Source organism: Aotus nancymaae, unplaced genomic scaffold (genome assembly GCF_030222135.1).
Source record: "Aotus nancymaae isolate 86718 unplaced genomic scaffold, 86718_ANA_hifiasm-v0.15.2.pri h1tg000049l, whole genome shotgun sequence".
NCBI classification, from domain to species: domain Eukaryota; kingdom Metazoa; phylum Chordata; class Mammalia; order Primates; family Aotidae; genus Aotus; species Aotus nancymaae.
In genome coordinates, this window is record NW_026988463.1 from 14,727,208 (window position 1) to 14,751,503 (window position 24,296).

General features: G+C 40.8%; 1 protein-coding gene across 2 annotated transcripts in view; it reads left to right on the top strand.

The window, feature by feature from the left end:
* ZC3H7A (zinc finger CCCH-type containing 7A) overlaps positions 1-22,832 on the top strand; it is a 43,279-nt gene extending 20,447 nt beyond the window's left edge. For both annotated transcript variants that reach the window (XM_064362494.1, XM_012453208.3), the window contains 15 exons: positions 189-460; positions 3,096-3,300; positions 4,967-5,031; positions 5,569-5,755; positions 6,519-6,680; positions 8,408-8,604; positions 8,850-8,950; positions 10,087-10,268; positions 10,982-11,058; positions 12,006-12,139; positions 12,543-12,648; positions 15,268-15,376; positions 17,126-17,259; positions 20,030-20,193; positions 21,907-22,832. In XM_064362494.1, coding sequence (XP_064218564.1) covers positions 189-460; positions 3,096-3,300; positions 4,967-5,031; positions 5,569-5,755; positions 6,519-6,680; positions 8,408-8,604; positions 8,850-8,950; positions 10,087-10,268; positions 10,982-11,058; positions 12,006-12,139; positions 12,543-12,648; positions 15,268-15,376; positions 17,126-17,259; positions 20,030-20,193; positions 21,907-22,096 — 2,285 coding nt within the window. In that variant the 3' untranslated portion in view covers positions 22,097-22,832. The remainder of the gene's footprint in view (positions 1-188; positions 461-3,095; positions 3,301-4,966; positions 5,032-5,568; positions 5,756-6,518; positions 6,681-8,407; positions 8,605-8,849; positions 8,951-10,086; positions 10,269-10,981; positions 11,059-12,005; positions 12,140-12,542; positions 12,649-15,267; positions 15,377-17,125; positions 17,260-20,029; positions 20,194-21,906) is intronic.
* The last annotated feature ends 1,464 nt before the right edge of the window (positions 22,833-24,296 follow it).

Here is a 24,296-nt window from a genome sequence, read left to right on the forward strand (position 1 = left end):
GGCATTTGTGAAAGAAGGATAAGTTTTCACAAGTGACTTGTGTCTGTTTGGAAATACTTTACCATCAATTTTATTATTTTTATAATTGCCTTCATATTTTCATCTTCATATCTCTATTATTGGGGATTAATGCTATTATTTTGTAAGTACAATGAAAGTGACTGAGTACATTTCCATCTGTGTCACAGATTTATTAACTCCAAGGCAAGAAGCAGTTCCTGTCGTCTCTTTACCCGCATCCAGTTTTTCTCATGAAGTTGGAAGTGAGCTGGCCTCAGTTCCCGTTATGTCCTTAACTTCTATTTTGCCACTGCAAGTGGAAGAGAGTGCAGTGCTGGCAAACGGAGGAAAGATGCCCTTCACTATGCCGGAAGCTTTTCTAGATGATGGAGATATGGTCCTTGGAGATGAACTAGATGACCTCCTTGATTCTGCACCTGAAACTAATGAAACTGTTATGGTAAGTTTCAGTGTTGCTCAAGTTTTTTCTGAAGACAGGGTTAATTTTTTTTAAATTGTAATATAACTTGATAGACTTTTTCAGAGTGCTTATAGGCTAAATTTGTTTTTTGTTTTTTTTTTCCCTTGAGAGTTTTTTTTTGTTTTTCTCTAATGGAACTAGTTAATTTGATCATTTTGAAATAAAAAAGAAACAATGCTATCTAGTAATTAGCCGATTGTTTTTCAGTTCATCTTGGGATCACATATTATGCAAAGAGGAAATATAACATTCTGATAAAAAATAGGCATTTGATATTTAAGAAAACATGAGTTTTATAGATTAAGGACTTCTTATTCTTAAAGATAATTTTCTAGTAACCACATACTTGAAAAGAGCGTTCAGCCAACTATAACCCACAGGCGAAATCTGGCCTACTACCTGTTTTTGTATGGCTTGCAAACTAAGAATATTTTTTACAATTCTTAAATGGTTGGGAGAAGAACAAAAAAAGAACAATATTTTGTGACATGAAAATTATATGAGACTAGCCTGGGTAACCATAGCAAGGCCCCATCTCTACAAAAAATTAGAAACAGCCTGGGACAGTGATGTGTGCCTGTGGTCCCAGCTACTTGGAAGGCAGAGCGGGGAGGATCACTTGTGCCCAGGAGGTTGAGGCTGCAGTGAGCCCTGGGCAACAGAGCGAGACCCTGTCTCAATCAATAAAAATAGGACATTCCAATTTCAGGGTCCTTAAGTAAAATTGTACTGGAACACATCTGTGACTATTCATTTTATGTGCTGTCTGTGGCTGCTTTTGCATTGTAACAGCATAGCTGAGTCCTTGAAACAGAGACCATGGGGCCTACAGAGCATAAAATACTTAGTATCTATCCCTTTATAGAAAGACTCTTTTGCCAGGTGCAATGGCTCACGCCTGTAATCCCAGCAGTTTGGGAGGCTGAGGCAAGTGGATCACTTGAGGCCAGGAGTTCCAGACCAGCCTGGCCAACATGGCAAAACCCTGCCTCTACCAAAAATTACAAAAATTAGCTGCACGTAGTGGCACACATCTGTAATCCCAGCTACTTGGGTGGCTGAGGCAGGAGAATCACTCAAACCTAGGCAGTGGAGGTTGCAGTGAGCCAAGATCATGCCACTGCACTCTAGCCTGGGCAACAGTGCAACATTCTGTCTCAGAAAAACAGAAACAAAAAAGACTTTCTGTCTCTGCCATAAAGCATAATAAATTAGTAGTAGCAGTGGTAGTATGATGATGATGAGAGGGAGAAATTCCGAGTTGGTTTCCAGGGCTGGTGAAATGTATGATGTCAGTGTGTGAAAGGTTGACAGAGCTGGATTTGATTTTTACCAGCTCTGTGATACTGGGCAAGTTACTTCACTATAGTACATCATTTTCCTCATCTGTGTGATGGAGATCACAGTAGGACGTATCTGAAAGAGCTGTTGTAATAACCAAGTAGATAGCATATGATACCATAATGTAAGGTACGTGGAAGCTCTCAGTAAGTCACAGCTTTCATGGGGTCTGGGGAAGTTAGAGTTGTGTGTTCTCGTCCAGTTGTAAGTTCACACCTCCAGAAAGGTTGTCCCAGTCCTCATGGGCTTCTCCAGCTCCCTTCTGTGGATCACCTAACCTCCCACTGCACCACACATATATCCCACAATTCCTCTTTAGTGATGGAGATTCTTATGAGCCTTATAGTCAGGTAAGGGTAGGGAAGCATAAAGAAGTTTTGTAGATGAAACATGAATGTAACATTTGGATTAAAATGTTAAGACATCTGTCTGGGCGTGGTGGCTCACGCCTGTAATCCCAGCACTTTGGGAGGCCTAGGTGGTGGATCACTTGAGGTCAGGAGTTTGAGACCAGCCTGACCAACATGGTGAAACCCCATGTCTGCTAAAAATACAAAAATTAGCTGGGCTTGATGGTGCGTGCCTATAGTCCCAGCTACTCAGGAGACTGAGGCAGGAGAATTGCTTGAACTCCAGAGGCGGAGGTTGCAGTTAGCCAAGATTGTGCCCTGCACTCCAACCTGGGTGACAGAGTGAGACTCCATCTCAAAAAAAAAAAAAATAAATAAAGTTATACATCCCACCTCGATTGTTTTTAAAAATTATTGTTGAAAAGAAACAAGCTCTGTAACTAAAATTATTTTAAATGAATCTTGATTCTGATTTAAACTTTGTTTTTTGTTGTTGTTGTTTTTGTTGTTAGGTTGTTTGTTTAGAGACAGAGTCTTGCTCTGTTGTCCAGGCTGGAGTGCAATGGCGCAATCTCGGCTCACTGCAACCTCCGCCTCCCCAGTTCAAGCTATTCTCCTGCCTCAGCCTCCCGAGTAGCTGGGACTACAGGCACATACCGCCATGCCCAGCTAATATTTTGTATTTTAGTAGAGACAGGGTTTCACCGTGTTGCCCAAGCTGTTCTTGAACTCCCGAGCTCAGGTAATCCGCCGCCTTGGCCTCCCAAAGTGCTAGGTGGCGGGAGCCACCATGCCTAGTCTAAACTTTGTTATGTAACATGATTGCCCAGTGTAGTAATGCTTTTATTTGCAATTGTTGAAACTAGTTCAGCCAAACCCGTGACAGCTTCATGAATTTTAATCACATCTTTTTTCTTCTGCAGCCATCAGCATTAGTCCGAGGACCCCTTCAGACAGCCAGTGTCTCTCCTAGCATGCCCTTTTCGGCATCTCTGTTAGGAACCTTACCCATTGGTGCGAGGTATGCTCCTCCACCCTCCTTCTCAGAATTTTATCCACCTTTGACTTCATCCTTAGAAGATTTTTGTTCTTCTTTAAATTCATTTTCAATGAGTGAATCAAAACGAGGTAAGAACCGAATCTAAATTGTAAGCAATTGCAGTTAATTTTCTAAAAACGAAATGTTTATGTGGTAATTATTTAACTAATTCTAGGTAGTAGACATTTGAATTATTTTCATGGTAGCTAAAAGTATAAAGACTAAGCCTTCAGTTTTAAATTCACCTTGACTTAGCTGTGCCATTCTGGAGATCCAGGAACAAAGGCATGAGAAGAGAAATGTGTGTGGCACTTGTGTTTCTGTAGGATAGTTTTGTTAAGCTGGGAGTTTATTGTTTTGGGGGTGAAATGACTATTAATGTATTCTCCCATAAAGGTGTATCTCATCTTAAAGGGTATTAGAGACAGGCTATGCTATTTAATTCTGAACTAGACAAACACTAATTTAATCAGTGTTTAGAATGATAGCAGTTAGATGTGTCTATTTTAGGTTTCATCTGTGGAGCTCAGTAAACCGTGGCTGCTGCTTTAACTTTACTTGTGCTGAGTTTGGGGTCTGACTCCTGTTTCTGTCATCCTAGGTTTAACATACATACTTCAGACAGTCACCAGAAAAATATTTTTTTGAAGGCATTGTTACATGACTAAAAGGGCAAAAATCTTACATAATTGACTTAAAGATTTACAACTGAAGAAATTAAAATATATGGGAGACGGAGGGCAGAGAGAATAATTGAGTGGTAGACTAAGAAAAAGAAAGTAGGCCGGGCGCAGTGGCTCATGCCCGTAATCCCAGCACTTTGGGAGGCCGAGGCAGGAGGATCACTTGAGCTCAGGAGTTTGAGATCAAGCCTGGGAAACATAGTGAAACCCTGTCTCTACAAAAAATATAAAAATTAACTGGGTGTGGTGGCGTGCACCTGTGATAGTTACTCAGGAGGTGGAGGTGGGCGGATTCCTTGATGGTTGAGGCTGCAGTGAGCCAAGATCGTGCCTCTCTACTGTAGCATGGGTGACAGGATGAGACCCTGACTCAAAAAAAAAAAAAAGGAGAAAGTAATTGAAAACTTTACTGATTTTTTTAAATGTTATGGTCAGTTCCTGCTTCTTCTTTTTTTTTTTTTTTGAGACAGCCTCAGTCTGTTGCCCAGGCTGGAGTGCAGTGGCGAGATCTTGGCTCACTGCAACCTCCACCTCCTGGGTTCAAGCAATTCTCCTGCCTTAGCCTCCTGAGTAGCTGGGGTTACAGGCACCTGCCACCATGCCTGGGTAATTGTTTTGTATTTTCAGTAGAGATGGGGTTTCACCATGTTGGCCAGGCTGATCTCAAACTCCTGACCTCAAGTGATCTGCCCTCCTCGGCCTCCCAAAGTGCTGGGATTATAGGTGTGAGCCACTGCACCCGGCCTCATATTTTCAAAAGGAAAGGCTCTTTTCTCATTTTTAAATATGAAGAATTTTCTTGGTTTTTTAAGCAGTCGCACTTGGTGGGCCCTGCCTTAGCTTATTTCTCTGAATTTAGGTTTTTATTTAAATTTCTTTGACTGTACCCTTGGTTTCTAGAGGAAAACAGACTCTAGAGCCCTCTTTGGGTATCAACATTGAGCAAGAAAGTTTCTAGGCACTGGGATGGGAGAATAGCGTGGGAGGCCATAGCCAGTAAACTACTAAGCCCTGATGTTCTTATTACATGATTAGAATGAAAAGGTCTGTTGAAGTTTTTTTATTATTTTAGATCTGTCCACCTCAACTTCTAGAGAGGGAACACCGCTTAACAACAGTAATTCTTCCCTTTTACTTGTAAGTGCCACTTCCTCTTTTGTAAATACATCTCTTGAATTGAAAATAGTTACTTAAGTAACTGAGTTATTTGAATGAACATGACAGTCTCCCTTAAATTTTGTGTGTGCCGTAGGAAATTGTGTTACAGTAAGACTTCTGGAACATCTAGTAATAACAGCTCTGTGTTTAAGACTTGATCTGTCATAGCAAAGTAATCAGTATTGCAGACAGTATAAGATTCTTTAGCACAGCATAAACAAATCAAGGAAATATAAGATCAGGGCGTGTAAAGTGTGTGTACTTTTGCAGAAGAACTTGTTACTTATAATATGGAGGATCCAAAAAGTTGGGGGGTGGGTGGGTGCCTAGAAACCCAAAGAGAGGAAAATGTAGAAAGAGACAGTTTTTAAGATAGAAGAGCATTAAGGATGGAATAGTACTGACCTCAGTTTATGAAGACTGTTTTATTTTTCAGATGAATTAAGTTCCTTTCTTCAGTGATAATGCAATATTTGTTGGCTGTTTTTTTTTTTCTTCTTCTTATGTTTCTTGCAGATGAATGGACCAGGTAGTTTGTTTGCTTCTGAAAATTTCCTGGGAATTTCAAGTCAGCCTAGAAATGACTTTGGAAACTTTTTTGGAAGTGCAGTTACCAAACCGTCTTCATCAGTGACTCCAAGACATCCCCTTGAAGGAACCCATGAATTGAGACAAGCTTGCCAGATCTGTTTTGTAAAATCAGGTCAGGACAAATTAATAAGCAGAGAGTATTAAACTAATTGCTCATAACTTTGAAAGTTCTTAGGAATTTGTAAATACATGTGAACAACATCAGTTACTGTGGTTCTTCCATCCGTATTTTGAATTCTTCCAAAAAAGTAGCAGTTACTGATTTAGTGCCTTTGGAGTCTAATAGGATAAGTCTCTGCTCTTACTTGATGTAATTTTATTTATAGAATCATGTAGAATAGAATATTTACCTATTTTTGGAAGCTTATTGAAATTTTAATGAAACTCCTTATGTTCTCAGTATATACTTAAGAAGTTGCTTATTTTCAAATAAAGCAAGGACTAGCAAAAAGCATTGTAAGTATACCATACTGTGTATATGGAAATTAAATACTTTTTGTTAGCTTATTTCATATCTTTACCCTTAAATCAAGTGACATAAACACAGTTTATTCTGATCTGGAGTCAACTTCATTCTTTCTTACTTTAACAGTGTTCTTTACTTTTATAAGCCACCAAAATTCTTCTCCAGATTATTTCCCTGCTAGTTAAGTAAGGGTATTGTTTTGGCAGGAGTGGTGTTGAATAGAATATTGTGTTGTCTGATATAGCATAAAAGGCAAAAATCACCTTAGTAGCCTACGTACATTTTAGGGTTGTGGAAGTGGGATTTCTGTTGGAATTTAATAATTGATGTTCATCTGTTCATGTCTGCTTATAAATTTACCTGTAATATTTTTTGCACATATGAGCAATCCTCTTTACATCTTTTTCAGGCCCCAAGTTAATGGATTTCACTTACCATGCTAATATAGATCATAAGTGTAAGAAAGATATTTTAATTGGTAGGATAAAGAATGTTGAAGATAAATCATGGAAAAAAATACGTCCAAGACCGACAAAAACAAATTATGAAGGACCATATTATATATGTAAAGGTATATTGTAATTCCTTAATTGGTATACATTACATAAGTGATGAACTACAGTCATGCATAGCTTAATGACAGGGATACATTCTGAAAAATGCATCATTAGGGGAACATCACACAGTACTTACACAAACCTAGATGGTGTAGCCTGTGACACACCTGGCCTGTCCATGACATAGTCAATGGCTCCCCAACTACAGACTTGTACAGCATGTTACTGTACTGAATACTGTAGGCAACTGTAACACAATGCTATTTGTGTATCTGAACATAGAAAAAGTACAGTAAAAACGTATTAATCTTATGGGACCACTACTATATATAAAGTCTGTAGCTGACTGAAATGTCAGTATGTGGTATAGGACTGTGCCTGCTACATTTATTATGTAATTTATTACATTAATTTATTACATCTATTAATATGTAATTTATTACATTATGTTATTAGAACATTATTGACTGTTATAAAAAATGTTTAGAGCTAATAGCAAGTTCCTTGGATGGAGATGTTAATATTTTTTATATTGTTTTTACTGTCCTTTTTAGTTTTTTTTTTTCTTTTTTGAGATAGGGTCTCACTCTGTCGTCCACACTGGAGTGCAACCTTTGCCTTCTGGGTTCAGGTGATTCTTCTGCCTCAGCCTCCTGAGTAGCTGGGAACACAGGCATGTGCTAGTATGCCTGCCTAATTTTTGTATTTTAGAGATAGAGTTTCGCTATGTTGCCTAGGCTGGTTTCAAATTCCTGGCCTCAAGTGAACCGCTGGCCTGCCTTGGCTTCCGAAAGTGCTAGGATTACAGGCATGAGCCACTGCACTGGCCAAGGTTTTATTTTACTTTATTTATTTTTTTTTTAATTTTTTGTGACAGAGTCTAACTCTGTCTTTCAGGCTGGAGTGCACTGGCATGATCTCAACTCACTGCAACCTCTGCTTCTTCCCAGGTTCAAGCAATTTTCTCATTACTCAGCTACTGAATAGCTGGAATTACAGGCATGTGCCATCATGCCCAGCTAATTTTTGTATTTTGTAGTAGAGATGGGCTTTATCACGTTGGTTAGGCTCGTCTTGAAGTCCTCACCTCAAGTGATCTGCCTCCCTCAGCTTCCCAAAGTGCTGGGATTACAGGTGTTAGCCACTACACCTGGCCTGTGACCAGGGTTTAAACAGAATACTGTCTTAGACCTTAAGTTCTCTCTAAACAGAATCAAAACACTAAGCTGAAGTTTTGAAAAGTAGTTAGGATGCTTCTGAGAGAACTTGGTATTTCATGTTGTCAAACAAGTTCATGTGAATGAGCTTTGAATGATTTTTTTTTTTCAACTGAGGTGTAGTCCATGAGAGTATCAAGGCTTTTCTCACAGTCTGTAATAAAAACAATTAAGGCTTGTGGTATTTTTTTTTTTAAGAGTTGATACCATCCATCCCCAGATAATAATATGCGTATCATTGTTTGAGGCTGTCCATGAATTGTTTTACAAGTTCAAATGATGCCCTAAATGTTACTAATATTCATTGGCTTTAAGGAAACAATTACTATCATTTCTTTTTTGGTGTGTTTTGAGACTGGGACTTGCTCTGTTGCCCAGACTGGAGTGTAGTGTGGCGAGATAATCACTCACCTCAGCCTCAAACTCCTGGGCTCAAAGGATCCTCCCACCTCAGCCTCCCAAGTAGCTGGGAGTACAGGCCAATTGCCATATTTTCAATGTCTTTCCATTGGCTATCTTTCTAGATGTTGCTGCTGAGGAGGAATGTCGATATTCAGGCCACTGCACGTTTGCTTATTGCCAAGAGGAAATAGATGTATGGACACTGGAGCGGAAGGGGGCTTTCAGCCGCGAGGCTTTCTTTGGTGGCAATGGAAAGATTAACCTTACTGTATTCAAACTTCTCCAGGAGCATCTTGGAGAATTTATATTCCTATGTGAGGTGCGTTCTTCCAAAACTTATTTTTCCACTGTAAAGTTGTATGTACGAGCCCAGAGGTATTGTCCTGCCATGTGATAAAACATTCACTCAGTAAATGATAGCTACTACAATTACCAAACAGAATATTAAAACTTCATATTGAGATTTAATTTTGTAATGATACTGAAACTAGGACAATATTCTGGGTGTACAAAATTTATATTTTGTATTATGCTTTTTTGATAATCTTTCTCTCTCTATTCCAGAAATGTTTTGATCATAAGCCTAGAATGATAAGTAAAAGAAATAAAGATAATTCTACTGCTTGTTCTCACCCGGTTACAAAGCATGAGTTTGAAGACAATAAGTATGTTGATAGTTTCTAATTTCTGTAATGACAAAATAGATTCTTTTTTAAAAAAATTAATTAATTTATTTTTTATTTTTTTATTATTTATTTATTTTTTATTGCATGTTAGGTTTTGGGATACATGTGAAGGACATGTGACAAAATAGATTCTTTTTCTAGATCCAAATAAAAACTAGTAGTAGTGTCTGCCCAGGCATTGCCCTTTCCTCATTTGTTGTTGTTTTGAAGAACAATCACGACTATTTAAAAATGTCTTTTAGTAGATTTGGCTGGGAAGTGAATAATATATTATGTAAAACAGAAAAGCATTATTGATGTATAGCTTCTCATAGTATGAATTTAGGTATTTTATGGCTTAAAGTATAAGTACCCCCCCCCCCATTAATTCAACAATTGCATGTAGTGATTTGATCTTTTTTTTTTTTTTTTTTTTTTTTTTTTTGAGACAGAATCTTGCTCTGTTGTCCAGGCTGAAGTGTAGTGGCATGATCTCGGATTGCTGCAACCTCCACCTCCCAGGTTCAAGCGATTCTCCTGCCTCAGCCTCTTGAGTAGCTGGGATTACAGGTGCCCACCACCATGCCCGGCTTTTTTTTTTTTTTGAAACAGAGTCTTGCTCTGTCGCCCAGGCTGAAGTGCAGTGGCATGACCTCAGCTCACTGCAACCTCCACCTCCCAGGTTCAAAGGATTCTCTTGCCTCAGCCTCCAGAGTAGCTAGGATTACAGGCACCCGCCATTATCCCCAGATAATTTTTGTATTTTTAGTAGAGACGGGGTTTCACTATGTTGGCCAGGCTGGTCTCAAGTGATCCTCCCTCTTCAGCCTCCCAAAGTGCTGGGATTACAGGCGTGAGCCACCGTGCCTGGCCAATTTTTTGCATTTTTAGTAGACACAGGTTTCACCATGTTGGCCAGGATGGTCCTGAACTCCTGACCTTAGGTGATCCACCCACTTTGGCCTCCCAAAGTGCTGAGATTACAGGTGTGAGCCACCATGCCTGACCCTGTTATTTTTTTTCTGATAAAAATTTAAAATGTGTTGCCAGTGTAGAACTTTATGTATGTATGTATGTGTGTGTATTTGAAAACTCTATGACAGAACAGTGTTAAAATGTCACTGTTTTCATCTTAGGTGCCTTGTCCACATTTTGCGAGAGACAACAGTAAAATACTCCAAAATACGTTCTTTTCATGGTCAGTGTCAGCTTGATTTATGTCGACATGAGGTTCGGTATGGCTGTTTAAGGGAAGATGAGTGCTTTTATGCCCATAGTCTTGTGGAACTGAAAGTCTGGATAATGCAAAATGAAACAGGTAGGTTTGTGTGTGACTCAGAAGTATGTCTCCTCAAGAGCAGTCAGGGTTTGATGAAACAGTAATTTGGGCCTAGTGTGGTGGCTCACGCCTGTAATCACACTACTTTGGGAAGCTGAGGTGGGTGGGTCCCTTGAGGTTAGGAGTTCCAGACCAGCCTGGCCAATATTGCAAAATCCCATCTCTACAAAAAATACGAAATTAATTGAGTGTGGTGGCGTGCACCTGTAATCCCAGCTACCTGGGAGGCCGAGGCATGAGAATTGTTTGAACCTGGGAGGCAGAGGTTGCAATAAGCCGATATCACACCACTGCACTCCAGCCTAAGTGATAAAGGAAGACTGTCTCAAAAAAAAAGGAATTTGGAGACCCACCCTTCTCCATCAACCAGATATGGAAAAGCTGTTGATTTTGTCCTGAGCCTCATTTGATTTTTAGAGTTGCCTATTTTGAGTGTGTTCTCATGTTATTAATTACTGATCCGAGTTATTACACGCATTTTTGGGGAGGAAAGATTCCTCAGAAGGCACAGAGAGCTGTATTTGTGTATATTCCATTTCAAAAAAGAGTAACGTGGTATTCATCTTTGGTGATGGATTAGGCTGTGTAAGAATAGTTGGGAAGTTGATGGCTGTCCAAGTCTGACTGCACCCAGATTGGTGGGCTGTTGTTATTATATATATAATTTAACGGAAGGCTTGTACATTCCCCAGGTATATCACATGATGCTATTGCTCAAGAATCTAAACGATATTGGCAGAATTTGGAAGCAAATGTACCTGGAGCGCAGGTATCTTTCTCTTGTGTACTTTCTGCATTTGGTATCCTTTCTGGAATTGCCTGATAGATGTTGGTTTTTGCTGGATATATTTAACACAGTCCAGTTATTTTCTTAATGTTTATTCAGTTGAGTCATTCTTATGTGAAAAAACAATTTGTATTTTAGTTGATCATCATAAAAAAAATTAGGCATCCCACAATGCCTGCCAAGAACGTAGGACACTGTTTTCGTATTTAGTTTAATTGACCAAACAATTAGGGTTCTGGGCTTTGTGGATTCTTGGAGTAAGGCAGCGGGGGGTAGATTATGTTTATAGTTACCTTTCCACGTGGCATATCTCATTTTTCCATTGCTCTCCTCTAAACCCCCCGATCCAAATGAAATAATTCTAGTCATCAGTATCAAAGATGAGTTTCATAAAATTTGGGGCCAGGTGCAGTAGCTCATGCCTCTAATCTCTGCACTTTCGAAAGCCAAGGTGGATGGATCACGAGGTCAAGAGATCGAGACCATCCTGGCCAACATGGTGAAGCCCTATCTCTACTAAAAATACAAAAATTAGCCAGGTGTGGTGGTGTGCACCTGTAGTCCCAGAGCTGCTCTGGAGGCTGAGGCAGGAGAATCTCTTGAACCTAGGAGGCGGAGGTTGCAGTGAGCTGAGATCGTGCCACTGCACTCCAGCCTGGCAACAGAGCAAGACTCCATCTCAAATAAATAAATAAATAAGTAAATAAATAAAGTTTGGTATCATCTATAATTTGCCTTTATGTTATTCTGTTACATTTAGGGGAAGAATTGGAGATTTAGTTATCAGACATAATGGTCAAGTCATCAAGCCAGACAAAACTGAAAAATTGTATACTGTTGTGAAAAAAATACATGTTGATTTGGCATTTTGTTGTCGGAAAACTGGTTTTCTGTTAAAAACATTAAAACTAATCTCTTAATTGCTTAAGGTACTTGGTAATCAAATAATGCCTGGATCTCTTAATATGAAGATCAAGTTTGTGTGTGCCCAGTGTCTGAGAAACGGTCAAGTCATTGAACCAGACAAAAACAGAAAATATTGTAGTGCAAAAGCAAGGCATTCGTAAGTATTGTGTGTGGAAACAATGCCTATTTTGTCATTTTCTGTTTCATAGGTATAAAATCATACACATAAGAAAAATGCTTAAAGCTTTGAAGAGAGGAGAGAAAAATAGCTAATTTAGGAGTAATTACAAATATAAGGGAAGAGATTTTTAGGACCTAGTAGATAAGAATTCAAAAGTAGTGGGTTTTTTTCCTGTATTTTATCAGCTGTTTGTTTAGAGTTGGTAGGGAATGTTTGTAAATGTTAATAGAAAGTGAAAATATAGAATCATAAGGCATTTCTTTTAGAAGCATTGATAAAAAAATTCTCTGGTTCCTCAGGTACAAACTTTGTGCCTCTCCCTTTGTGTATGTCTTCTGCTTGTGTGTCTTTGTTTTTTTCTGAACTCCATTTTTCTTAGGTGGACCAAAGACCGGCGTGCGATGAGAGTGATGTCTATTGAACGTAAGAAGTGGATGAACATCCGTCCTCTCCCCACAAAGAAACAAATGCCTTTACAGTTTGATGTACATACGTAATTTTTAAGCCACTTTTTTTTTTAATTAGGCATTTCAAATCATTATAGTAGTAATTCAGATTGAAACTCAAGGCCTTTAGATAATATTCATCAGTAATAATGTGATTTCAATGGTTCCTCTTTTGTTTTCCTTCCCCTTTAGTATATGTATGGTTCCATGGCAGTTTTCATATTGATTGGAATTTTATGAGTTACTTGGAAAAAGTAAATAGATAGTGGATCTGAGGAAAAGTTATGGGGACAATTTAACTTACTTTTTAGATGAATTACTTTGGGGAGGGAGCAAATTTTATTAATTGTGATTCCTTTGGTTTGATACCAAACCCAAGGTTTTCAGTATTATGAATGCTGTTGATGAGTTTGTTTTTATCATTCCTTGTCTCTTTACTGAAGCAAGGGATACTTAGCTACAAGATACCTAACTTTATCGGACTTTCTAAAAGTAACCCAGAGGAAAATGTTCAATGTTAGAAGGAACATGCTCTTCAAAAACTGGAAAATACTAGACCAACTTAAAGTTAGGATAGTATTTCATTCAGCAGTGCCACATTCCATCTTGGTACACTGTAGCATCTTACCTGATCTTGCAGATGATTGTCCGTGCAAACCACTTGAGTTTTCCTGGACTTTCCTCTTTACAAGAGAGAGGATCTGGAGAGCATCTAGAGGTACTTCACACTTGTGTTAGCAGACAGGGACACTTGGAGCATTGACAGGTAGTAAGCTGTCTCCCCAGATGGAGGAAATATGGAGGGAACCTTTTGCCCAGAGAAGCAGGGCAGGTGGACTGAAGAGTCCCCTTGTAAATGAGACCTCCCTCTGAACTGCAAGAAAGTGTTGAAGATGTATTTTTCACCACCTACAGTAGCTTGCAGTTTTATAAAACTTGCACAAGTAACATGGTCTTTGCAAGGCGGTGGTATGTTTATGTTTTATCCAAAGTGGTTTTAGACTCAGAATTTTTTAGTGGGTTAAGTAGGAAGGGGAAAGAGGTTTATTTGTAACCCTGATTTCTTGTGGTTTAAAGGATGATGGAGATAATATGTATATCAAGTACTTTGTTAAAATGAGGACAACTAGGAACAACCCTGGTTCCTGAGGCAGCTGCTTAGAGTGTTGGTTATTCTTGACTCTCGAACATGGTGTACTACTGTGAGACATTACAGTAGCTGATTTCCTCTTTTCTTCCCCTGCCATACTAGGTATTACTAAGGGACCTTTTTTCTTAAAGAAGAAATGCTGTGTGTGTGTATGTATGTAGACAGTGTGGTGAAGTGCAAAGACAGTGGCTTCAAAGCCTGCCAGAAGGGCCCTGGTCAAGTTATTCAGCCTCAGTTTGCTTATCTGAAGCAAACTGAATTACCTCTAGATGCTCTCCAGACCCTCTCTCCCGTGAAGAGGAAAGTCCAGGACAACTCAGGTGGTTTGCTCGGACAGTCATCTTCAAGATCAGAATAATTACGTGCAATGGTGTTATGTAAACACCCAGCACAGTGCCCGGCCTTCTCCTTTACCTTCTCTTCTCTCTGCTCGTTATCATTGAGCTTTAAACGACTATGGTAAATGTTTCCCTAGTAATATGACTAAATACTTATTGGGGTTTGTTGGGTGAAAGAATATGACTATTTTATCCACTACTGACTTTATGCAGAAGACTTTAAGGGTGGGGTCACTGACATTGGTCCTAGGCAGGAAATGTGCAGTGTTAACAGGGCTGTTCGAGCTTTAGCAAAAACTCTGAAAAACGTGACAGATGCTAAGCATTTAATGTCACGTAAGCTAAATAATATAGGGCCAGCTCCCGTTGAAGCACAAACTAAGATAAGCTAATAATTAAATTAGTTATACTAGGATTTCTGCTCCTTACAGACAAGTAGGTGGATGGTATTCAAGAACGGACTCTCAGTCATGGAGGTTTTCTTGGTTCCTGGGTCATGATTCTTACGGAAGTCTGTGTTCTGCTGATCATGATCACTTTATTTTCCTACCAGTATCACTGTGTTTACTTTGTTAAATAAAAATACCAATAACCTGAAGAGGTATTATTTGAAAGCTGTGTAACTCCATGGTATGGCTAGTGTGGTGATTGTCTTCTGATAATGCATATGTAGTGAATTCTGGCCGAGGTTAGCTTCCAGTACTGATTATAAGTAAGTTAAATTTCTGAAATGTTTTGGGCACTGTTTAGTAACCTTTCGAGTAGGCTGCAGTTCATTTACTGCTTTCAAGTGCTGATGTGGAGGAATCATGAGTGTTCTGCAGGGGACACAGGAGCTGTCAGACTGAGAGAGCCAGGGATGTTCATTGTGAGATTAAATGTTCTGAATAAGTGAGTTTATAGACGTTTGCTTGTAAGAAAATGTTCCATGCTTTACTCTGTTTTGGAAATTTTCTTTTGAGAAATTTTGAGATAGAAACCTTAATATCAATGTCATTTCATATATTTAGGGCATATAGTCAATTTGAATAGAATCAAATTAATCTTACTTTAGAATTTGATTACTAAGTATTAGCATGGATAATTAATGCTTATTTTGCTTAAATGTAAAAATTAGGCAGTTTTATTATGTGTACTTTGTTTTAATCATATTCATATTTCTTTATACAGCTGTGCAACCATATTGCTTCTGGGAAAAAATGTCAATATGTTGGAAACTGTTCCTTTGCTCATAGTCCTGAGGAAAGAGAAGTTTGGACTTACATGAAGGAGAATGGGAGTAAGTTAATCTTTTAGCTGTGTCCTTGAGCTAGCTTGCCTGAAAGTTCCTTTCCTCTCTATAAATATGCCAGCTTCCTGTGAACACAGAAAGCAGTTTGCATTCTAAACGGTTGCACCCAGTTTCATCAGTAGCTCTGTTGGTGGTGATGCCTGGAAAATGTGGGCACAGCCTCAGTGGAGTAGGATCTGCCATCTGATCTGTGTTTGGTTAGGTCAGATTTGGATATAAATATATAGGTCTGCATCCTTAAAGGTAATAGATGGATTCCTAAAAAATGGCCTCGGCGGGGGAAGTTCACTACTCCTTGACTGTTTAAATCAGATCATCTGCTCGTATTGGAAATAGTTGGCCCTCTGAATTAACCAGGTTAGAATTGGGGGTTTCTTCAGGGAGGCATTACTAATCAAACAGACTCAGAATCAGAGGTCCAAGGAAAGAATGTTTATCTTGGTCAAATTCCAAGTTTATTGTGAGAGGCTTTGAGAGGAGCTGCAGACAACCTTTCACTTTTGACCATAAAATGTTTTACTACAAGGATCATTATTCTTTAATCTTAAGTAAACTGATGAAAGGTATACTGACCGCAGACTGGATTTTAAGAATCAACCAGATTTGACTGTCGCCTGCCATGTTCCAACTACATAAACTGTCACTGATGGGTGGAGGGGATTCCCTCTAGCTGTCTTGCTCAAAGTAAGGCCATGCAGTCCTGCCATACTGAAGATGCCCTTGCATACCAGGCTCTTGCAATGACTCCTGCCACCACTGGTCTTAAGGAAGAAAGAGTTGTAGTTTCTCTCTAATCTTTGCCTGATGATACATTGGTAGAAACCGTGAGCAGACAACAAAGCCAAGTTTTGACCAGATTCTCATTACCAGAGTTTGTAGCACAGTGGTTCTCAACTGGGAACAAGTTTTGCCACTCACCTCCCCTTCCCTGGGGACATTTGGCAATGTCTGGAGACATTTTCATTGTCATGACTGGCAGAAGTTGCTACTGGAATCTGGTGTGTAGAGGCCAGGGATGCTGCTGACCATCCTGTAATGCACAGGGCATGTCCCCAGCAAAGAATTCTCTAACCAGAATGTCAATTGCACAGAGGTTGAGAAACCTCGGCTGTAGCACTTGGCAATAATGCAGAATACACCTATTCTTGCCATAGGAAGCAACTGGCAGCCACTGCCCAGGACTTGGTCATGGTTGTCTTGTCAGTTGCAGCCCAGCATGTCTGCTCGCTGGGACTGTGGCTTGATTGATGGACTCCCATCAGGGTCAGAATCTTGGTCCAGTAGTAGTATGTTTCTCATCTTTCTCAGTAAGCAGTGAGGAGTATATCAGCTCCAAGTCCCCCAAGCCACGTAAGTAGCCTTGTGTGGTTCTAGCTCTGACACTGAGTGTGGAATGAATGCAGGGCGACAGAGGCAGTGCTGAGGCTTTTGTGGCAATACCGTTTATAATGGTTTCTGAGTTTTAAACACCCCAAAGTGTTATGCAAATGCGGGGGAGGGTTCATTAATCTTGAGAACTAACATTTGCCATCTAACAGACCTGAAATTAGTTCTTATGCATGAGAGTTTACCTGCTGCTTGGACTGGGTGATCTCTCCATGTCTAATATAACAGTCTCCTTCAGCCCTCTTGAGTTTCTTTTGAAATGTATGCTGACTGATACAAAACGTGAGCACAGTTGTGTGTATTTAAATGGTGTTTAGTTGCAGCTGCTGAAAGTATTTCATTTTTCTTTAGTACAAGATATGGAGCAATTTTATGAACTCTGGCTAAAGAGTCAAAAAAATGAAAAAAGTGAAGATGTAGCCAGTCAGTCAAACAAAGAAAATGGAAAACAAATTCACATGCCAACAGATTATGCTGAAGTTACAGTAAGTACTGTGGGTCATTTCCCCTCACTTTGCCAAGCTGTTGATGGAGCCTTTTTTTTCTTTCCCATCTTCGCCAAAACCTGGCTGCATGTTACTGCCTGCCCTTCTCTGTTCTGTGTCTTCATCTTCTCTCTCTAATGGTTTCCTGTCACTAGATGAGTTCTCCTCATGTGAAAAAATCCTGTCCTCAGTCCTTCTGACTTTGGAGCCAGAGAATTGTAAATCCAAGTCCTCGTTTCTCTCCTTACTTGCCTGGTACCCTCGGTAGATTACGTCTCCCAGTGGGGTTGCCCTGATGGATTAGTGAAGTGTGAGGAGTCTCTGACTCTTCCCCAGTGGGAGGCCCCAGCAGATGGCTCAGGAATGTGGGCTGTCTACCCCACTGGACCTTACATTCCCCGCTTACTGCCTGCAGTCTGGCCTCTCCCTCTCTGGTTGTTGGGGACATTAAGTTACCAGTGGTCTGTTAACTGTTTTGGTTTTCTGTTAAAAATTTCAGAAAAGTGAAGAGGATAATATAACGAATATCTTGAGCTCACCATTGCAAGTTAACTGATGTTAACAATTTGTTGTGGTTCCTTCTGTAAAATAAATAAAAGGCTACAGATAAAGTTGGAACCCCATATGTTCCCCTTCCCAGGGGGAACAGATCCAGTGTGTATTTTTCCAGGCCATGTTTACCTACGGATGACACATTTATTCTTAAATAATCTACAGTTCTGCTTGGTGTACTGTTAAAAATTTTCGTAAGTGTATGTGTTACTGCCCTTATTTTTTGTTTTTTGGCACCTTGGTCTATTGAGACAGTTGGATTCAGTTTCACTGCCCCTTGTGGGGCTTGGGTGCGGCCTGGCCTTGCCCAGTGTGTCTTGCTTGTGACGTGCCCTGTGAATGTCTACCTTTGATTCCCTTGCTACCTAGTGCTCCTTGATGTTTGTTTTATTATATATATATATATATATTTTTTTTTTTTTCTTCCTATTTCTTTTCTTTCTTTTTTCTTTTTTTGAGACAGGGTCTCGCTCTGTCACCAGGCCAAAATACACTTATGGCTCACTGCAGCCACAACCTCCCAGACTCAGGTCATCCTCCTACCTCAGCCTTCTGAGTAGCTAGGGCTACAGGTGCTCGCCACCATGCCTGGCTAATTTTTGTGTTTTTTGTAGAGACGGGGATCTTGCCATGTTGCCCACACTAGTCTCAAACTCCTGGGCTGAAGGCCTCCTCCTGCCTCAGCCTCCCAAAGTGCTGTGATTATAGGCATGAGCCACCATGTCTGGCTGCTCCTTAGTGCTTCTAGAGTAGGGTCACCTTGACTTGCTGGATCATAAGGTTTACCTGGGGGTGGGCACAGTGGTTCATGCCTGTAATCCCAGCACTTTGGGAGGCTGAAGCAGGCAGATCATCTAAGGTTAGGAGTTCCAGACCAGCTTGGCCAACTTGGTGAAACCCCATCTCCACTAAAAAATGCAAAAAATTAGCCAGGCATGGTGGCATGCACCTGTAATCCCAGCTACTTAGGAGGCTGAGGCAGGAGAATCACTGAAACCTGGGAGATGGAGGTTGCAGTGAGCCAAGATCACATCATTCCACTGCACCCTGGGCAACAGAGTGAGACTCTGTCTCAATAAACAAACAAACAAATAAATAAATAAGGCTTACCAGGGGCGTTTAATAAAAACGAGTCTTGGAGCTGGGTGTGATAGCTTGCACCTGTAATCCTAGCCACTCGGGAGGCTGAGGTGGGAGGATCCTTTGAGCCCAGGAGTTCGAGGCAGCAGTGAGCTATGATCTCACCACGGTACTCTAGCCTGGATGACAGTGAGACTGTGTCTCTAAAAGAAAGTCATAAAAAGTCTCATTTATACTCCACATGGAATGAGTCCAAATCTGTTTTTATCCAGTGTTGCAGATAATTATTGCCCAGGACATTTGGGAAATACTATCTGGCACTTAGAGTTTGCATCTGTTGTAGCATTTAAATCCCCCCGTAACAGTTCCTTTTGTATAGGTCTGTTCCCCACAGGGGCAGCGTCTTTATGTTCCTGATGCTGTAGCAGGGGCTCAGTTCATGCACACTGAATGGAGCTGCTGCTCATCCTTTTGGAGTTGGCATGGCCTGGTCTTTCCCATCCTCTCTGCTTTTCTTCATGGTGTTAATTCTTTCCTGAATGCTTGTTTGCACCTGCCTCTTGTCCTCCCAACAAACATCCTTGTTTGCACACCAGCAACTATTGCTTCATTACCGGAGACTTCCTGGATAGGTGGCAGGATTTGTCACCCTTCTTCTCTTTGTCCTGAGTGGTGGCTTGCTTTCCCATGCTGTGGTCCTTTCCTTGTCCCTATTTCCTTCTTTTTTTTTTTTGAGATGGTGTCTTGCTCTGTCACCAGGCTGGAGTGCAGTGGCACACGATCTCGGCTCACTGCAACCTCCATCTCCTGGGTTCAAGCGATTCCCCTGACTCAGCCTCCTAAGCAGCTGGGACTATAGGCGTGTGCCACCACACCCATCTAATTTTTTGCATTTTAGTAGAGATGGGATTTCACCATGGCTGGGAAGGTCTCCATCTCCTGACCTCATGATCTGCCCGCCTTGGCTTCCCAAAGTGCTGGGATTACAGGCATGAGCCACTGTGTCTGGGCCCTTGTCCCGGACATAAAACTGAGTTTTATGTCTTGCCTGGCTCTCCCACCAGCCTGTGCTTTCTGGAATTGAGTCTGGATCTTAGATCAAGTGACCGATGGGATATCTGTCTTTGCTGCACATTAGGTGGACTTTCACTGCTGGATGTGTGGGAAAAACTGCAACAGTGAGAAGCAGTGGCAGGGCCACATCTCCTCCGAGAAGCACAAAGAGAAGGTTTTCCACACCGAGGACGACCAGTACTGCTGGCAGCACCGCTTCCCAACAGGGTATTTCAGTATTTGTGATAGGTATGTAGATTTTTACAAGTTTTCCATGTAAAAATTGCTGATCTCAAATTTTAATGGATATGTCACCCGACCCAGAATATCTGGGTGCTAAAGTTCTAATGTTGCTGTGCTCTGACAGACCCTGAAGAATTCTTGGGTTTTGGCTGAAAGCGTTTAGTTGCTCATCAAACCATTCCTTTCACTCTTCTTAGGTTATATGAAAAGATTTAATAGTCTTCTAATACTAATTTGAAGTGTCTTAGGATAATTGAATAGAGAAGTATGTTCATTCCAATTCGTCCAAATGACCTTTGAGTTCACCATTGTGATTTTCTAACTCTTTGCCACAAACTTTGCTCATAGTAAATGTTCATCAGATTTGAAATGGCTTTTATATTATATTTAAAATCTAAAAATTAGATCAAAGGAACATGTTAATATGTGAAACTCCTTTAAGTTTTCTTAGAAAGTTTTTCAGTGTGGTGGGGCACAGTGGCTCACACCTGTAATCCTAGCACTTTGGTGGGTGAGGTGGGTGGGTCACTTGAGGTCAGGAGTTCAAGACCAGCCTGGGCAACATGGTGAAACCCCATCTCTGCTAAAACTACAAAAATTAGCTGGGCATGGTGGCAGGTGCCTGTAATCCCAGCTACTTGGGAGGCTGAGGCAGGAGAATCACTTGAACCCAGGAGGCGGAGGTTGTAGTGAGCCTCAGTCGCGCCACTGCTGTCCAGCCTGGGCGACAGAGTGAGACTCTGTCTCAAAAAAAAAAAAAATTTTTTTTTTCAGTGAAAAACTAGATAATTCTGAATTGCTCATTTTGTTAAATCACTGTTAGTATTTAATTCCCTAATTTAGATCCATGTGATCCTTAAAACTATTGAAGACATTTTTTTTCCTTAATGCCACCTCTGATTTATTTCTGTTACATCAGGAACAACTATAGTCTTTTTTCTCCTATCAGTAAATACTTTTCACAGAGTACATTTAAATAAAGTACTGATGTTTCCTTTTTTTTTTGAGACGGAGTTTCGCTCTTGTTACCCAGGCTGGAGTGCAATGGCGCGATCTCGGCTCATTGCAACCTCCGCCTCCTGGGTTCAGGCAATTCTCCTGCCTCAGCCTCCTGAGTAGCTGGGATTACAGGCACGCGCCACCATGCCCAGCTAATTGTTTGTATTTTTAGTAGAGACGGAGTTTCACCATGTTGACCAGGATGGTCTAGATCTCTTGACCTCGTGATCCACCTGCCTCAGCCTCCCAACGCTTTTTTTTTTTTTTAAGATGGAGTCTCGCTCTGTCACCCAGGCTGGAGTGCAGTGTTGCAATCTCGGCTAACAGCAACCTCCGCCTCCTGGGTTCAAGTGATTCTTCTGCCTCAGCGTCCTGAGTAGCTCGGATTACAGGCGCGCACCACCATGCCTGGCTAATTTTATTTTTACTAGAGACGGGGTTTCACCATGTTGGTCAGGCTGGTCTTGAACTTCTGACTTCAGGTGATCCACCTGCCTCGGCCTCCCAAAGTGCCAGGATTACAGGTGTGAGCCACTGTGCCCAGCCTGATTTTTCTGCTGTAGATGTCATGGCTATAAAATATTTACCTTTCTAGGCTTGAGGTTCCTAACTAAGAGTTGTATGCAAATCATAAAGCTAGTGAAGCATACAGTTTCAAGAATCACAGCACAATTTTTTGAAATAACTTGTGGACACTGAGCAGCTGACTTGTCCTCACAGGTATATGAATGGCACCTGCCCAGAAGGAAGCAGCTGTAAATTTGCACATGGAAATGCCGAACTTCATGAATGGGAAGAAAGAAGAGACGCCCTAAAGATGAAGCTCAACAAAGCACGAAAAGATCACTTAATTGCCCCAAATGATAATGACTTTGGAAAATATAGTTTTTTGTTTAAAGATTTAAACTAATATGCTGGCTTTTATGTATGATACCTAATCAGAGCATTGACCAGAAAAATTGAAAGTGTTCTAAGGCACGTAGCAGAGGAGCTGCAGATTTTCTGCTTGTATTGGCGTATATCGTTCCTCCTGAGCAGCAACCCACAGTAGGTAGGAAAATGGGCTGTTTCACAGGTCTGGCCACGCTCTCACGGAACCATTGGCATCAGATGGTGAAGTGACTGCTACCCGGTTGCCATCTGTTGAACAGACTTTTGGATGAAGTGTGTTGGGGAAGAGGATAAGGTTATATCTAGGACAACTCTTTGAGTTGGTCCTTCATATTAAGAATCATGACGGTAAGAGAATCAACACTTGTACTGGGATCAGAATACATGATGGATGAAATTCTTTACATGTTTTAGCAGAATGAATTTGTTTAATATAATAAAGTTTGCTACTTATCTGTATGTAGGTTGCTAAAAAGGATTTTCTTAACTCAGATTTTAAGCCAAATAACCATTTAACACTAGTATTTGTTAAATGGGGTATTTTTCTGTATTTGTATGTTTCACTATAATAAGGGAATTAAGGATAATGTGCATTGAGAATATTTTGAAAAATAATTAATTGACTCAAATTTTATTTCTTGGTCTTTTGCTGTTTAAATGATGATTTTGAAAGATTAAACCTGTACTGTTGGTATTGTGTTAGTGTATGGACCAATACTGCCTGTAATAAAGATTTTATATATAGATGCCTTTCATTTTTTCCTGTGGTCCTTTCCCGCAAAGAATTGATGATACTGGGTATAAAAATCAAATTGTTTTTTTCAAAAACATTTTCATTTAGGCAATGACTGACAGAATGCAAATTGGGACATGAAAGCAACTTTTGACTTCACTCTCCTCTCCTCCAACTTTGGGCTCAGGGACTGCTCTTACTGATTGGCTCTTCCAGGTAAGTCTTCTTGGGGCACTGCTGTGTTTCATTCAAATGAACTACATAAGCAGGGCGAAAAAAATGGTCAGCTGCTAAGACCTGGGCTGTGGGATTCCACCAGGACAGCTGTTTGGCATAACACCTTTGATAGGGCTCGGGGATTTCAAAGACAGGATCTACTGGGCTGTGATGTAGCCATCCTTTAAACCCTCAAGCAAAGTCACTTCCTCATGGGAACGCTGAATGTGTGGGATGTGGGGAAATATAAAAGGGTCTTTTTTCTGTGTGAGTCGACTAATGGAGAGGAAGGCCTGGCTGCGTGGAACAAGAGGAGAGAAGAGGAGTGACACGGGATGCTATCGATGACTCTGTGAAAATACTAGGAGAGGCCAGGTGTGGTGGCTCACATCTGTAATTCCAGCACTTTGGGAGGCCGAGGCAGGTGGCTCACTTGAGGTCAGGAGTTAGACACCAGCCTGGCCAACAGGGTGAAACCCCGTCACTACTAAAAACACAAAAATTAGCTGGGTGTGGTAGCGGGTGTCTATAATCCCAGCTACTTGGGAGTCTGAGGCAGAAAATTGCTTGAGCCCAGAAGGCGGAGGTTGCAGGGCCAAGATTGCGCCATTGCCCTCCAGCCTGAGCGAAGCAGCAAGACTCCATCTCAAAAAAAAAAAAAAATACTAGGAGAGTCTCTGGTTCCTTCCATGTGTGAGAGGTCAGTGGAGGCCAGTCACTGAACAAGGTACATCAGGGGTGCATCTTAACTGCAAAAACAATCGTGTGTTAAGGGTGATGTTTTCTGTAAAATGACATGGTAATGTTATTCTGCTGAGGCTCCCTAGTCTGATGATGGTTGTTAAATTTTTTTCTTGTACGTACTTTCTCCCAAACTCCTTATGTCCTCCTTTTCCAGGGAGAATAGATATTAAAAAGTTGTCTCTGGCCGGGTGCAGTGGCTCACACCTGTAATCCCAGCACTTTGGGAGGCTGAGGCAGGAGGAGCACTTGAGGTCAGCAGTTTGAGACTAGCCTGGCCAACATGGTGAAACCTTGTCTCTACTAAAAATTCAAAAATTAGCCGGGCATGGTGGTGGCAGGGGCCTGTAATCCCAGCTACTTGGGAGGCTGAGGCAGGAGAATTGCTTGAACCTGGTAGGCAGAGGTTGTAGCAATTGCAGCATTGCACTCCAGCCTGGGCGACAGAGTGAGACTCCATCTCAAAAAAAAGAAAAAAAAGCTGTCTCTGATGTTCTGTTTTTTTGTTTGTTTGTTTTGTTTTGAGACA